The 12432-nt window shown below is 47.7% G+C and overlaps 2 protein-coding genes across 8 annotated transcripts in view; one reads left to right on the forward strand and one right to left on the reverse strand.

Annotated features, from left to right (window-relative positions):
• The window catches only part of NRAP (nebulin related anchoring protein), a 76767-nt gene extending 75853 nt beyond the window's left edge, over nt 1-914 (reverse strand). For all 7 annotated transcript variants that reach the window (XM_055424618.2, XM_055424616.2, XM_055424619.2 and 4 more), the window contains exons 1-2: nt 666-914; nt 291-385 (exon numbers count right to left, since the gene is read on the reverse strand). In XM_055424618.2, coding sequence (XP_055280593.2) covers nt 291-385; nt 666-737 — 167 coding nt within the window. In that variant the 5' untranslated portion in view covers nt 738-914. The remainder of the gene's footprint in view (nt 1-290; nt 386-665) is intronic.
• Nucleotides 915-10560: 9646 nt separating this feature from the next.
• The window catches only part of CASP7 (caspase 7), a 42874-nt gene continuing 41002 nt past the window's right edge, over nt 10561-12432 (forward strand). Inside the window, exon 1 of the mRNA XM_055424613.2 lies at nt 10561-10693. The gene's annotated coding sequence lies outside the window, so the exon portion shown is untranslated. The remainder of the gene's footprint in view (nt 10694-12432) is intronic.

Genomic DNA, 12432 nt, shown 5'->3' on the forward strand with positions numbered 1-12432 from the left:
TTTATACTGTTCTGCACAATCTTTAATAATTTGACATGGGGTTATAGAGGATAGATTTTGTCTTTCACATGTAAGAAATTTGAAGTTTTCAACTTTCTGTCCATTGCATAAAATCCTGTGTCAAATCTCTTTAATGACTGTATGTAAGTAAAAACTTTTGAGAAGACATTTCTTGGGTTCTTGGATTTAACCCTGGAGTGTGCGATTTGAACCTCTGGTTGGTAACTTATTAAAAAAAAACCAAACAAATACAAATCAAGAGGTGGTGGGGAGGGGCGTCAAACACTTACGCATGACAGTATGGCTTTTTCTGGTGACTCACAAAGTTATTCACTGATAGCATCATCTTGCAAACTTCACAGTGAAAACAAGCTTTGTGCCATATCTAGAAACCAAATAGAAAAGATTGAACAAAATTACTTTTTCTTTCATTCTCAGGAATCTTATATATTTCAGAGCAAAAAAAGAAAATGAGCTTTAGGGATAAAATGGTGCTACAAATTTTTGAGACAATACAGGAGATGTAGTGAGAAATGGGTAGAACTGAAGAAAAGCAGGGAAAACATCTTATCTTGGTGGCTCAAAAAAACCCACATGTCCATATGTGACAAGATATATTTCCCAAGTTTGTGACAATTTGCAAAGGCCAAGAAATGTCTACTGACCTGGTCTAGACAGTTGATCTTCTCAGCAGGGTACACTCCGTACCCACACCGAGAGCAAGCCTGCACATTCATCGTGAAGTCTGAAGAGAGAAGACCAAGATCAGTAACAGGCAAGAAATCCAAGGAGAAGCCGCTGTCTGGTTGTTCAAGTCTCCAAAATCCTGACTCCTAGTAAATTCCTGTGGGCACCTTGACCGTTCAGAATCCAACTTCCACTCTCCTCTGCTGACCTTCTGGTTTGAAGTCGGCGGCTGGATGGTTTTTAAAGCTGCCACTTACTCAAAGGGCTATTTTGGAGACTTGCTTGGCACGCATGCGTCTGGGTAATAAGGTAGAGGTATTTCTAGCTGACATGTTTCTCTAAATAGAAAAGTGAACTCACAACAGCATCATGTTTATGTGGATGACCAAATCCTTGTGTATGATCAGGCAGCAGGCAGTAGTTTAACACTAGCTGTGATCATAACCCAAGAAAAGAAGCCAAAGGCATACCCCACAACCTCATACAACGACTAAATGAGAAAAGCTCGCTCTGTGAGGCCTGTGACTAAAGCAGAAGGTCCAACTCACCCTTCCAAAGAAAATGAAGAAGGATTTATTCACTCCATAGAGGGTAAATACCATATTTGAAATTTAGCTTTATCTCTTAAAAATGTTTAATATCACCCAACCATAAAAAAGAAAGCAATAAGGCTATTTATAGCAACATGCATGGACCTAGAGATGATTGAAAGTAAGTCAGACAGAGAAAGACAAATACCATATGATATCACTTATATGTGGAATCTAAAACATGACACAAATGAATGTATCTGAAACAAAAAAGACTCACAGACATAGAGAACAGACTTGTGGTTGCCAAGGAAGAACTGGATAGGGGTGCGAAGGCTTGGGAGTTCTGGATTAGCAGAGGCAAACTGTTATAGACAGGATGGATACAGGATCCTACAGTATGGCACAGGGAACTATTTTCAATATCCTGTGACAAACCATAATGGAAAAGAATACAAAAAAGAATATATGTATGTATAACTGAGTCACTTTGCTGTACAGCAGAAATGAACACAATATTGCAAACCAACTACACTTCAATGAAATTTTTTTAAATAAATTAAAATGTTTATAAGAGTAGGATGGAAAATTTATTAAGATATCAATCCATGTTTAGCTTTTGCAAGGATGCAAAAATAAAGACAGATGAGAACTCTTTGAGTGGTGACCTCGTTATCTTAGGCGGTTCCCAAAAGTCCTTGCCTTCCAGGTCTTGCTTAGTCCGTTGACTCCCAGGCTTGAACAGCGTGAAGACAAACTTTCTCTTCTTGGCATTGTGAAGCCCTTCATTGCCTAAATGTCACTGAAAACAGACCTCCCAGAAACAACTTACAAAAAATGGCATCACACTTGTCCCCACCCCTCAGCTCACTGTCTTTCTTCTACAACCCTCTTCCTGCTTTATGTTCTTCACAGCAGTTACCACCACATGACACCTTAAATATTAGTATATCTGCTTTTAAAAATTACCTGTCTCCTCCATCAAGATATTTCATCAAAATAGGGTCCTTGGTCCATGTTGTCCTTTCTGTCTCCCCAGTGCCAAGAACAAGGTCTGATACAGAAAACGTGCTCAACAAATATTTATCAAATCAAAGAAGTCAACACTGATGCCAAAATGCCTGCAGGGACCGAGGTGAAGCCATAGGTCACATTCCCCACCTGAACCACCTCTCCACCCCAGCCAACTTGTGATGAGGGAATCAGTAGCCAGCGGGGACAAATATTCTGACTTTTCCAGAAAAGTCAGCTATCTGCATCTGCACCTGAAATTCCCTCTTTTGCAAAAAACTGGGAATAAAACAATAAAACCAGATCATGGGCAATACTTAGTCGGCAGGCTACCAATTAGTGACTTTCCACCTCAAGAAAAGGCTCTGAGGAAACTCTGCTCGGGGACCTCAGGTAAGACAGAGAGAACTCAGTAGTGCTTCTGTGTTGTGATGGGAGAACCATGGGGGGGAGGAGGCCACAGAGCAGGTGAAGAAGAACAGCGTCCCCATGACACTTAGGGGAGAGAGAGAGCGGGCACAGAGCTGCCCTCTCAGCACCACAAGGAGACTCTGAGTAGGGGCCCCGGACTCAGGAAGACTGAGGCTGAAACGTGATACAACACGGCCTGAACAAAAGAACTAAGACCTACAGGTGAGGGACTGCCCCGGTGGTCCAGTGGCTAAGACTCTGCGCTCCCAATGCAGGGGGTCTGGGTTCGATCCCTAGTCGGGGAACAAGATCCCACATCCCGAACTAAGTGTCTGCGTGCCGCGACCGACTAAAGATGCTGCAACAAAGATTTCCTGTGCCACAACTAAGAGTTGGCACAGCCAAATAAATACCTTTTACAAAAAGACCTACAGTTCCCCCAAATGTTTCGCTCTGTGTGGGATTTCTCCAGCTATACTTGGACACAGGCTGGAAGCCTCAATAATCACTGAGAAAGAACTCTGCCCCAATCCAGAGGGATGCAGAATCGCAGCCAGATTTCCTTTAAAGAAAAATGACCTAACGCTTCGCTAAGGCTGTGATTGCATCACTGCTATAAGTTGTGAAAACAAGGATGACACAAACGCAAGATGTTAAATCTGACTTGTACCATCACTTCTGCTTTTGAAAGGCGCTTATTATGTATCAGAAATTGTGAGAAGAAACAACCCCGTAGAACTGGAAGTGGGACAGTTTAAAGACCTAAAATAAACATGCATTGCTGGGGCCAGAGACACACAGCCCTCATCTGCTTTACAGACCTTGTGGATGGCCTTCCCGTGTGCATCCCAACCCTCTCACATCAGGCAGAGCCCGTCCCCTTTCTGACAGCGATTACATCAGACCCTCCACATCTTAGCTCCTCTCTCCTGGGATCGGTTCAGACAACATGTATTAGCCTGGGTTCCCCACAAAATAGAACTTGGGGCTTCCATGTGAGGACTTTATTCAGAAGTGTGATCAAAGGGACGGAAGTGAGAAGGCGGGAAGTGGAGGGGGAGCTAAATCCTTTCCCACAGAAGCTTTGGACATTGGATCTCTTGGTCTCTACCTTCCAAGAGGCCACATAAACCACTGCTACTCAGGAACGTCTACTGGAGGAAGGAAGCAGGAAGGAAGTACCTGCTGGCATTTCCCACCACTGACTAATGTCTGGCCCCACTGGGTGTTAACTCCCTTATACGTCCACGCTGTGCATGCGCCCAGGGAATCCCACAGCATCCTATGCCTCAGTAGCAACACGGAAAAAAGCAAGGGCAACAGCAGATCAAAGACTCTGATGGTTAAACTGACATAGAGCTAGCTACCACTGTCAAGGCTGGACTGGCATAAGTCTTAAGACAGCTGAGGCTAAGTGGATGGAAAGAGGCTCCTGAGAGGTGTGTGATACGTTGGCCAATCAGCAGAAAGTCCAGGACTTGGGCTTGGTGGTGGTGAGCCAGTCAGCTGAAGTAGAGGATGTTAACCTCTGATCGAGATGCTTCTGTCAACAGTGTCCCATACTGGTTCTTTTTATTTTTTTCAAGTCTTGACTCACAGGGAGATTGTGATCAATGAAAAACCCCACATTTCATTTCACATTAGTGACTATCATGTTCAGTACATGAACAATCGATTTTTTTTCAACTTTACCATAGCACTTGTTTCTTTCAAATTGCATCCTACTGATGGCGGCCCCATTGCTTCAGGCAGTCAAGAACTTTTTGAACCCTGGTTCCGTCATTGAGAATAAGAGGTAATTCTTCCTAGCTCTGAACCATTTCCAATGCCCTGCAGGGCCATGGCTATAAAATGGTTTTGAGATTTTGAAGAGATAACCAAAGAGAAGTAAAAAGAAAGCTATCAAGCTTTCAAGTCTGTCATTGCCACTCTGGTTAGACTGGCCTTGTTCCTCCTGTGGTGGGAGTGTGTGCATGCCTACCTTAGTTTAGCTTCTCCCAAAAGCAGAGCTTGAGGTGAGGACTTAGCTGCAGGTGGTATATTTGGGAGATGATCTCACAAGGTAAGAATGAGGGTCTGAGGTGAGTGAGCAGAGAAAGAAGACTCAATAAAGGGCTCATCCTGAGCTAATTACCACTGTGGACAACTGAGGCTCAATCTTGTTAGGGATCCTCCGAGGCGTTGTGTAGAATGTTTCCCCAAACCATCCCACTGAAGGACAGAGGCTGGGATACTTATCCACCCAACTCTCATCTCCCACTGGCTGCATCTGAGGGCCATTAACTCCCTCCACCTCTAGAGTACACCTTTCTGCACAAGCTGAACAGACTTCTACAGCTTCAGAGAAAGCCCAGAGGCAGAGAAGCAGGGAGATGCTGCTGCAGGAACTTAAGGGGGTCCTGGTGCCACACATGGAGCTATTGATGAGCAGAGGGGATGCACATAGGGTACCACAAGGTCAGACACTCAAGGAAAGTAACTGTGAGAAGGGGGAAGGAAAGCATTTACATGAGATGCACCATGAACTCCCACGGTCTTCTTTTCCGGCTGCTGGTATCAATTCTGTTCCTTCCTTCCTCTTCTCTGCACTGTGCAACATGCGACCAGCACTTGGGGTGGAGAATGCAAGAAGCAAGGGCTTGCCTCTAGCTGTCAGAACTCTCACCCCACTCTCACCCTCATCCCTTGGTGTTTTCAGGTGTCTGGGGGTGATCACACAGGGTCAGAAAGAGGCAGAGTTGATTTCAACGTATGCATTTGGAGGCAAGAGAAACAATTCATTCCAGATAGTGCATCAGGCTCCTCTGTCCATGGAATTCTCTAGGCAAGAATACTGGAGTGGGTTGTAATGCCCTTCTCCAGGGGATCTTCCCAACCCAGGGATTGAACCCGGGTCTGAACTGCAGGCAGATTCTTTACCCTCTGATCCACTAGGGAAGCCCAACAATGTAACACAACTTAACTTGCCATTAAGTCCCTTGGACTGCAAGAAGGTCAAATCGGTCCATCCTAAAGGAAATCAATCCTGAATATTCACTGGAAGACTGAGGTTAAACCTGAAGCTCCAATACTTTGGCCACCTGATGCGAAGAGCCAATTCATTAGAAAAGACCCTGAAGCTGGGAAATATTGAAGGCAGGAGAAAGGGACAACAGAGGACAAGATGGTTGGATGGCATCACCGACTCAATGGACATAAGTTTGAGCAAACATGAGTTTGACTCAAGCTCATGAGTTTGAGATGGTGAAGGACAGGGAAGCCTGGCATGCTGCAATCCATGGGGTCGCAAAGAGTCAGACACGACTGAGCGACTTTGAATGACAACAACTTGCCTTTACCCCTAGAGGGCCTAAGGAAGAGCCCCCGCACCTTCTTCCCACCCCAGCACTGTGATCCAAACTTTATTGGAGAGAGCATGTTAATGGCTTACTAGATGCAGGGAAGTTATTACCGGACTGTGCCAGTGGAACTTGCTAGTGATCTGTCCTCTAGAACTTTCTGGAAATCTACCCTTTAGTGCCAGATAGAGCTGTTCATGGAGAAGTATCTCAATGGAAGGACACCTGAAGGGGGTGCCAGGGAAGTTGTTAATTGCCGCGTACTGGTGCCCAGCAGACCCAGCTGGGCTCTGGGGAAGCCAGGTGCGTGATAGGAACCTACAAGGTGTGCACCCCTTCTGTAGGAGCCGGATTCCTCAAAAGTATGCCAGACACACCAGAACCAGGGAACAAAACCTTTACCTCCTGCAGTCTCTCTCTTTTTGCCTTTTTATACAGTTCATGGGGTTCTCACGGCAAGTATACTGCGGTAGTTTGCATTCCCTCCTCCAAGGGATCACGTTTTGTCAGAACTTTCCACTATGACCTGTCTGTCCTGGGTGGCCCTGCACATCACAACTCATAGCTTCACTGAGTTACACAAGCCCCTTCACCACGACAAGGCAGTGATCCATGAAGGGATAGCATCACTGGTTGGAGGGCATCACAGATTCAACAGACATGAACTTGGGCAAATTCTGGGAGAGGTGAGGGACAGGGACACCTGGTGTTCTGCAGTCCATGGGCTTGCAAACAGTCAGATACGACTTGACGACTGAATAACAACAACAATCTTTCTCTACTGTCCCAACTGGCAAAGCTGAACATAGGACCACAGGCAAAGGAAAACTGCTTAAAAGACCCGGTTCCATTTTCACAGAACACAGAGCTTAGAGGCAGTGGTTAATAGCATCAATTCTTCTTGTCAGGGAAGACCCACCCCGATCCACCCTGACCCACCCCTCTCTCTCTTTGCAGAAGCCTGCTGGTGTCTCAGCCAGAGTCTGGGCTCGGGCCTGTGAGTCCTAGGATTGGCATTTCTGTTACTCAAGGGATTATCCTTCAGTGGAGTCCTGTACAAAGTCATAGCCTGGCCTGAGCTGTCCTGTGAACAGCAAGAGAAGCAGTCACTGGTTGCACCCCACGGAGGTGTGGCACCCAGCAGGATGACAGTGGGATTGTTGAGCTAAGCAGGATTAGCAGCCGCATCCTGGTGACTAGAGCAGAGGGCCGGAGGCAAAGCCCAGAGGGATCAACCCAGGAGCACCCATGAGACTTCTGGATAATGGAATTGGGGATTTTTCTGGGGTAAAGAGAAAGACTTAGCTCTTCTAAAGACTTCTGAATAATGGAATTGGGGATTTTTCTGGGGTAAAGAGAAAGACTTAGCACTAATCGTGTGAGTTTGGAAAGGAAGCAGAAAACAGTGACATGGGCCAAAACTGGAGAAACACAGGAAATACAGTTAGAAGAAAATAGCATTTGGATCTAACAGCTCAGTACAATTATCAGAGAGGGAAAAATTTTTTTTTTTTAGTTCTTTCAATGATGATTTTTAAAATTAATTTATTTATTTTAATTGGAGGCTAATTACTTTACAATATTGTAGTGGTTTTGCCATACATTGACATCAATCAGCCATGGGTGTACATGTGTTCCCCATCCTGAACTCCCCTCCCACCTCCCTCTCCCTCCCATCCCTTAGGGTCATCCCAGTGCACCAGCCCCAAGTATCCTGTCTCATGCATCGAACCTGAACTGGCGATCTGTTTCCCATATAATAATATACATGTTTCAATGCTATTCTCTCAAATCATCCCACCCTCGCCTTCTCCCATAGAGTCCAAAAGACTATTCTTTACATCTGTGTCTCTTTTACTGTCTCTCCAGAGGGAAAAAATTTTAAACTGTTTCTTCCCATATCTGTAGTTTTGTTGTTGCTGTGATAATCCAGCCTTGGAGCAATACTTTCGGAGTTGCCACATCAGTCCACACTACAGAACTGAAAAAGGGAAGTTTTGCTTCAAATCATCTTTCTATCTGAGCCAAAAGTGAACTCCAGTGTGCAACACATTTTAACAATTGCATGATATAATTATGACATAATTCTTGAGGATGGAAAATTTATTATTTTTATAAGCATCCTGATCCTTGTTCTGTCACTAGATGTGCGCAACCTCTCTGAACCTCAGATTCTTGATCTATAATATGAGCAGAGGGATTAGTTGTGAAGGCTCCTCCACATCTATCACTGTTTCATTGTATTTCAGGAATAACTTGTAAAAACTTAATTGTATAAATCAGACAAATTAAAGAGCCATTTATTTGCCTTACTAAAGGATTTTTCATTTCTCAAGTGATTCACAATTGAATTCCTACAAAAAGTATTTTATCTTTAGGTCTACAATGACTTAGTTGGCCCTGACATTTCAGAAATATGGGTATTAAAGAAAGAATAGGACAACCTGTCTTAGTCGGTTTCAGTTGCTGTAACAAAATACCACAGGCTGAATAGGCTATGAACAACAGAAATTTATTCCTCACAGTACTGGAGGCTAGAAGGCCAAGAACAGAGTGCCAGCGTGGTTGGGTTCTAGTCAAAGCCTTCTCTGGGTTACAGACTGCAATTTCTCTCTGTGTCCTCACTTGGTGGCAAAGGCCAGGAAGCTCTGTCTGGCCAGCTTTCAGTTCAGTTGCTCAGTCGTGTCCGACTCTCCGCGACCCCATGAATCACAGCACACCAGGCCACCCTGTCCATCACCAACTCCCGGAGTTCACTCAAACTCATGTCCATCGAGTCGGTGATGCCATCCAGCCATCTCATTCTCTGTCATCCCCTTCTCCTCCTGCCCCCAATCCCTCCCAGCATCAGAGTCTTTTCCAGTGAGTCAACTCGTCGCATGAGGTGGCCAAAGTATTGGAGTTTCAGCTTTAGCATCAGTCCTTCCAATGAACACCCAGGATTGATCTCCTTTAGAATGGACTGGTTGGATCTCCTGGCCAGCTTTACAAGGGCACTAACCCCAGGGCTCCACTTTCAAGATTTAAGCACCTCCCAACGGCCCACCTCCTAACGTCATCACTTTGGGGATTAAGTTTCAACATATGAACTGGGGGATGTGAGCACAGACGTTCAGTATAGCACAGCCATAGTGTAAATAGTATAATGGCCTGTTTAAAATATTCATGAATTCAGGCTTCTGGCAGAAGTTATTAAATTATAATTATTCACTTACACTTACCTGGGGCCAGTGTTTCTTAAACCAAGAAAGTGTCCTTACCTGGTGAGATTTTATGGAGCATATTGAAGTCTCAGGCCCAGAGGAGAGCAAAGAAGAGATGCCCGTTCTTGCCTGCTGTCACATCCTGAAGATTCGCTCCTTTCATTCAAGGCGTTGATAGTTTCATAGCAAATGTCTCTGGTGTGAAGAAAACTGTAATTTCTCTTCAGCTATTTACACCTCAGCGCGCCTGTGTTCGTTAGCTGGTCCCGTGAAGAGTCATGGAGAGCAAGGCCTTGGAGGCCTCCGCTGGAGTCTCCAAGTTGAAGAAAGACAAATGTGGGGGCACGCGTGGGTGAGGGGTGAAGTGGCAGTGGGGCAACTACAATGTCGCTCCAGCATTAGACTAACTTACGGCCACACACCCGGTGGCTGGGCTTCCCAGGTGGCACCAGTGGTAAAGAACATGGCTACGAATGCAGAAGACAAAAGACACGGGGGTTAGATCCCTGGGTCGGGAAGATCCCCCCCTAGAGGAGGAAATGGGAACCCGAACCAGGATCTTTGCCTGCGGAATACCATAGACACAGGAGCCTGGCGGGTCACAGTTCCTGCTGCCGCAGAGTCGGACACGACTGAGCGCCTCAGCAGGCACGCACGCACCCGGTGGCTGACACGCGGTGGCGCTCAACAGACAGTCCATGGATGATTCTGGAGCTCCACCCAGGCCAGCAGGAGGTGCTGGGCTGTGGGAACGCGCTCTGCAGGAAGGCGCGCCGGGGAGCGTAACCAAGTTCTGGGAGCTGGAGACCACGGCGGCTCCCACCCCTTGCCCTCGTTAAACTCGTGCAGATGCGGGCGCCCAGTCCCCAGGGGCCCCGACCCGCACACAGTGGGGTCAGGATCTGGCTGGGCAGCAGCCTTCGGGCTTTGGGAACTGGGTCCCGGAGCTGATGCGGAGGCCGAAGTCGAGCTGGAGACCGAGGGCAGCAGCGAAAGGGCAGGAGCGGGGACTCTGACGAGCGCCCCATGATCCGGCGCCCCCGGGAGGTCGGCCGGGCGCGCTCTCCGCTCAGCGCGGCTGGGGACAGCGCGTGCGGCGGCTTTGCGGAGCGCGCTCTTCGGGCCACTGGGAGCGCGGTCGATTCTGCAAAATTTTCTCGGGGGAACGGCGCGCGCGGCGGCGGGATCCCTTTAGAGCGCTGCAAACTTTGCGCAGCACGCTGGCCAGCTTTGCCCCGGGCGCCCTCCGCTCGGCCAGCGCGGCGGGCTGCGCTCTCCCCGACAGGGCGCGCGGAGGCGCGGGGGTCCTGCGCGAGGCCGACGGCCCGGAGCGCGGGGTCCGGAGTCGGAGGCGGCGCCCGCAGCCCCGCCCGCTCCGGGTCCAGCCCCGGGCGACTCCTCCCCCGGTTACGCCTGAGCTTTTAGTTTCGATTTCGTTCGAGCGGCCGCAGACCCTCGCAGCGGAGCGACGGAGACGCACGCCATCTCCGGCCGTCCGGTCGCCGTGGGAACGGTAACTTGGGCCCCCGTCTCTCCGGGATGTCTCTCCCGTGGGCCGCCGCCCTTCCTTCTCCCGCTTTCCTCCCTTCCCGCCCGGCTGCCCTCTCGGTGTTGTCCCGAGCGCGGTCGTCGGGGGCCGGATCCCTTCGGGCAAAGCATTAAAACTTGGGAAGGAAGGCTCTCACCACCCCCAGTATCGCCTACTTTGCTCAGTTTGACCTCCCTTCCCTCCTGGCCCCCGGGCTCGGGACACTCGGTGCTATTCGGGATTCAGAAAAGAAGGAGGGATGGACCTGGGAGCGGGGGAGGGGTTTGTTCTCAAGTCTGGCTAACACGGGGGGCTTCCCGTGGCTGACAGTCCAGGGTTCCAGTCCCAGCGTCCCGCCTGTCAGCTGTGGGGCCTTGACCCTCGCTGTGCCTGTCTGTGAAATGGGTATGGCGGTGGGCTGGGAGGGTGAATGAGGTGATCGCAGTGCACAGCAGTGCCTCTGTCTGGGGGCTTAGCACGCTACAGGTAAGCTTAAGCCGCTGTCATCCTGCGGGGCTCTTGATTACTTGATAAAGTGGAGAAAGGCAGGACTCTCCGTCTGCAACCTGTCACCCTTGTATGCAAGTTTGCCTTTTATGGGGCAGTAAAATTATTTGCGAGTGGTTCTGAGTAATCCCCGGGACTTTTCCCTTGAACTCCTGGGCTGGCCAAGGTGTGGCTTAACTTTTGTTTACTTACAGGCCATTTTACTCCTCAGGGTCTTATAGCCTGATGGCCATCCAGGTTGCCAGCCACTGCCTGGTTTCATAGTTCATTTCTGCCTCCTGTTAGCTGTGTGGCTTTGGGCAGGTTATTTAACCTCTCTGAAAAGACCAAAGTATTTTCTGTAATAGGCTCCAGCTTCCTGGCAGTGCTGTGAGCATCAGGGGACAGTGGAGTACTTCAGGGCCCAGCAGAAACCACACACACACACACAGATGCTGGAAGTGAGCGATAGAGGTACTCTGGGTGCCTTCTCTGAGCCTTTTAGAAAAATCGTCTTCACTGGGGCTAGGGTGAGACACAAGTTGTATTTATGTCACTTTTAAGGGGAAACAGCTGCAATGAAATTCAGATCATAGCTGGGAAAAGATTTCCTTCCACATATGTATGAGTCACTTAAACCTGTTTAGAAAGAATCACTCAGGTAACTTTTTACAGTCTTCACAAAAGCTGTTTAAAATATTAATGTGATTTTTTTTCATGCTTTGTAGTATTCTTTCTTTTTTAATTAAAAAAAGATTTTTTTTAACACCAAAACATTTTGTATTGGGATACAGCCAGTTAACAATGTTGTGATACTTTCAGGTGAACAGTAAACAGACTCAGCCATGCATATACATGTTTCTATTCTTTTTAAATACCGGTGAGAGTTGACAGGAAGGAGAGTGTTGTCTTAGTCTTGAGTTCTCCAGACAGTGGTGATGATAGGGAGTATAAGTACAAGGAACGCTGGGCTGGAGGAAGCACCAGCTGGAATCAAGACTGCTAGGAGAAATATCAATAACCTCAGATATGCAGATGACACCACCCTTATGGCAGAAAGTGAAGAGGAACTGAAGAGCCTCTTGATGAAAGTGAAAGAGGAGAGTGAAAAGGTTGGCCTGAAGCTCAACATTCAGAAAACAAAGATCATGGCATCTGGTCCCATTACTTCGTGGGAAATAGATGGGGAAACAGTGGAAGCAGTGTCAGACTTTATTTTTTGGGGCTCCAAAATCACT

Source organism: Moschus berezovskii, chromosome 12 (genome assembly GCF_049115385.1).
Source record: "Moschus berezovskii isolate FMDL1 chromosome 12, NW_MosBer_1.0, whole genome shotgun sequence".
NCBI classification, from domain to species: domain Eukaryota; kingdom Metazoa; phylum Chordata; class Mammalia; order Artiodactyla; family Moschidae; genus Moschus; species Moschus berezovskii.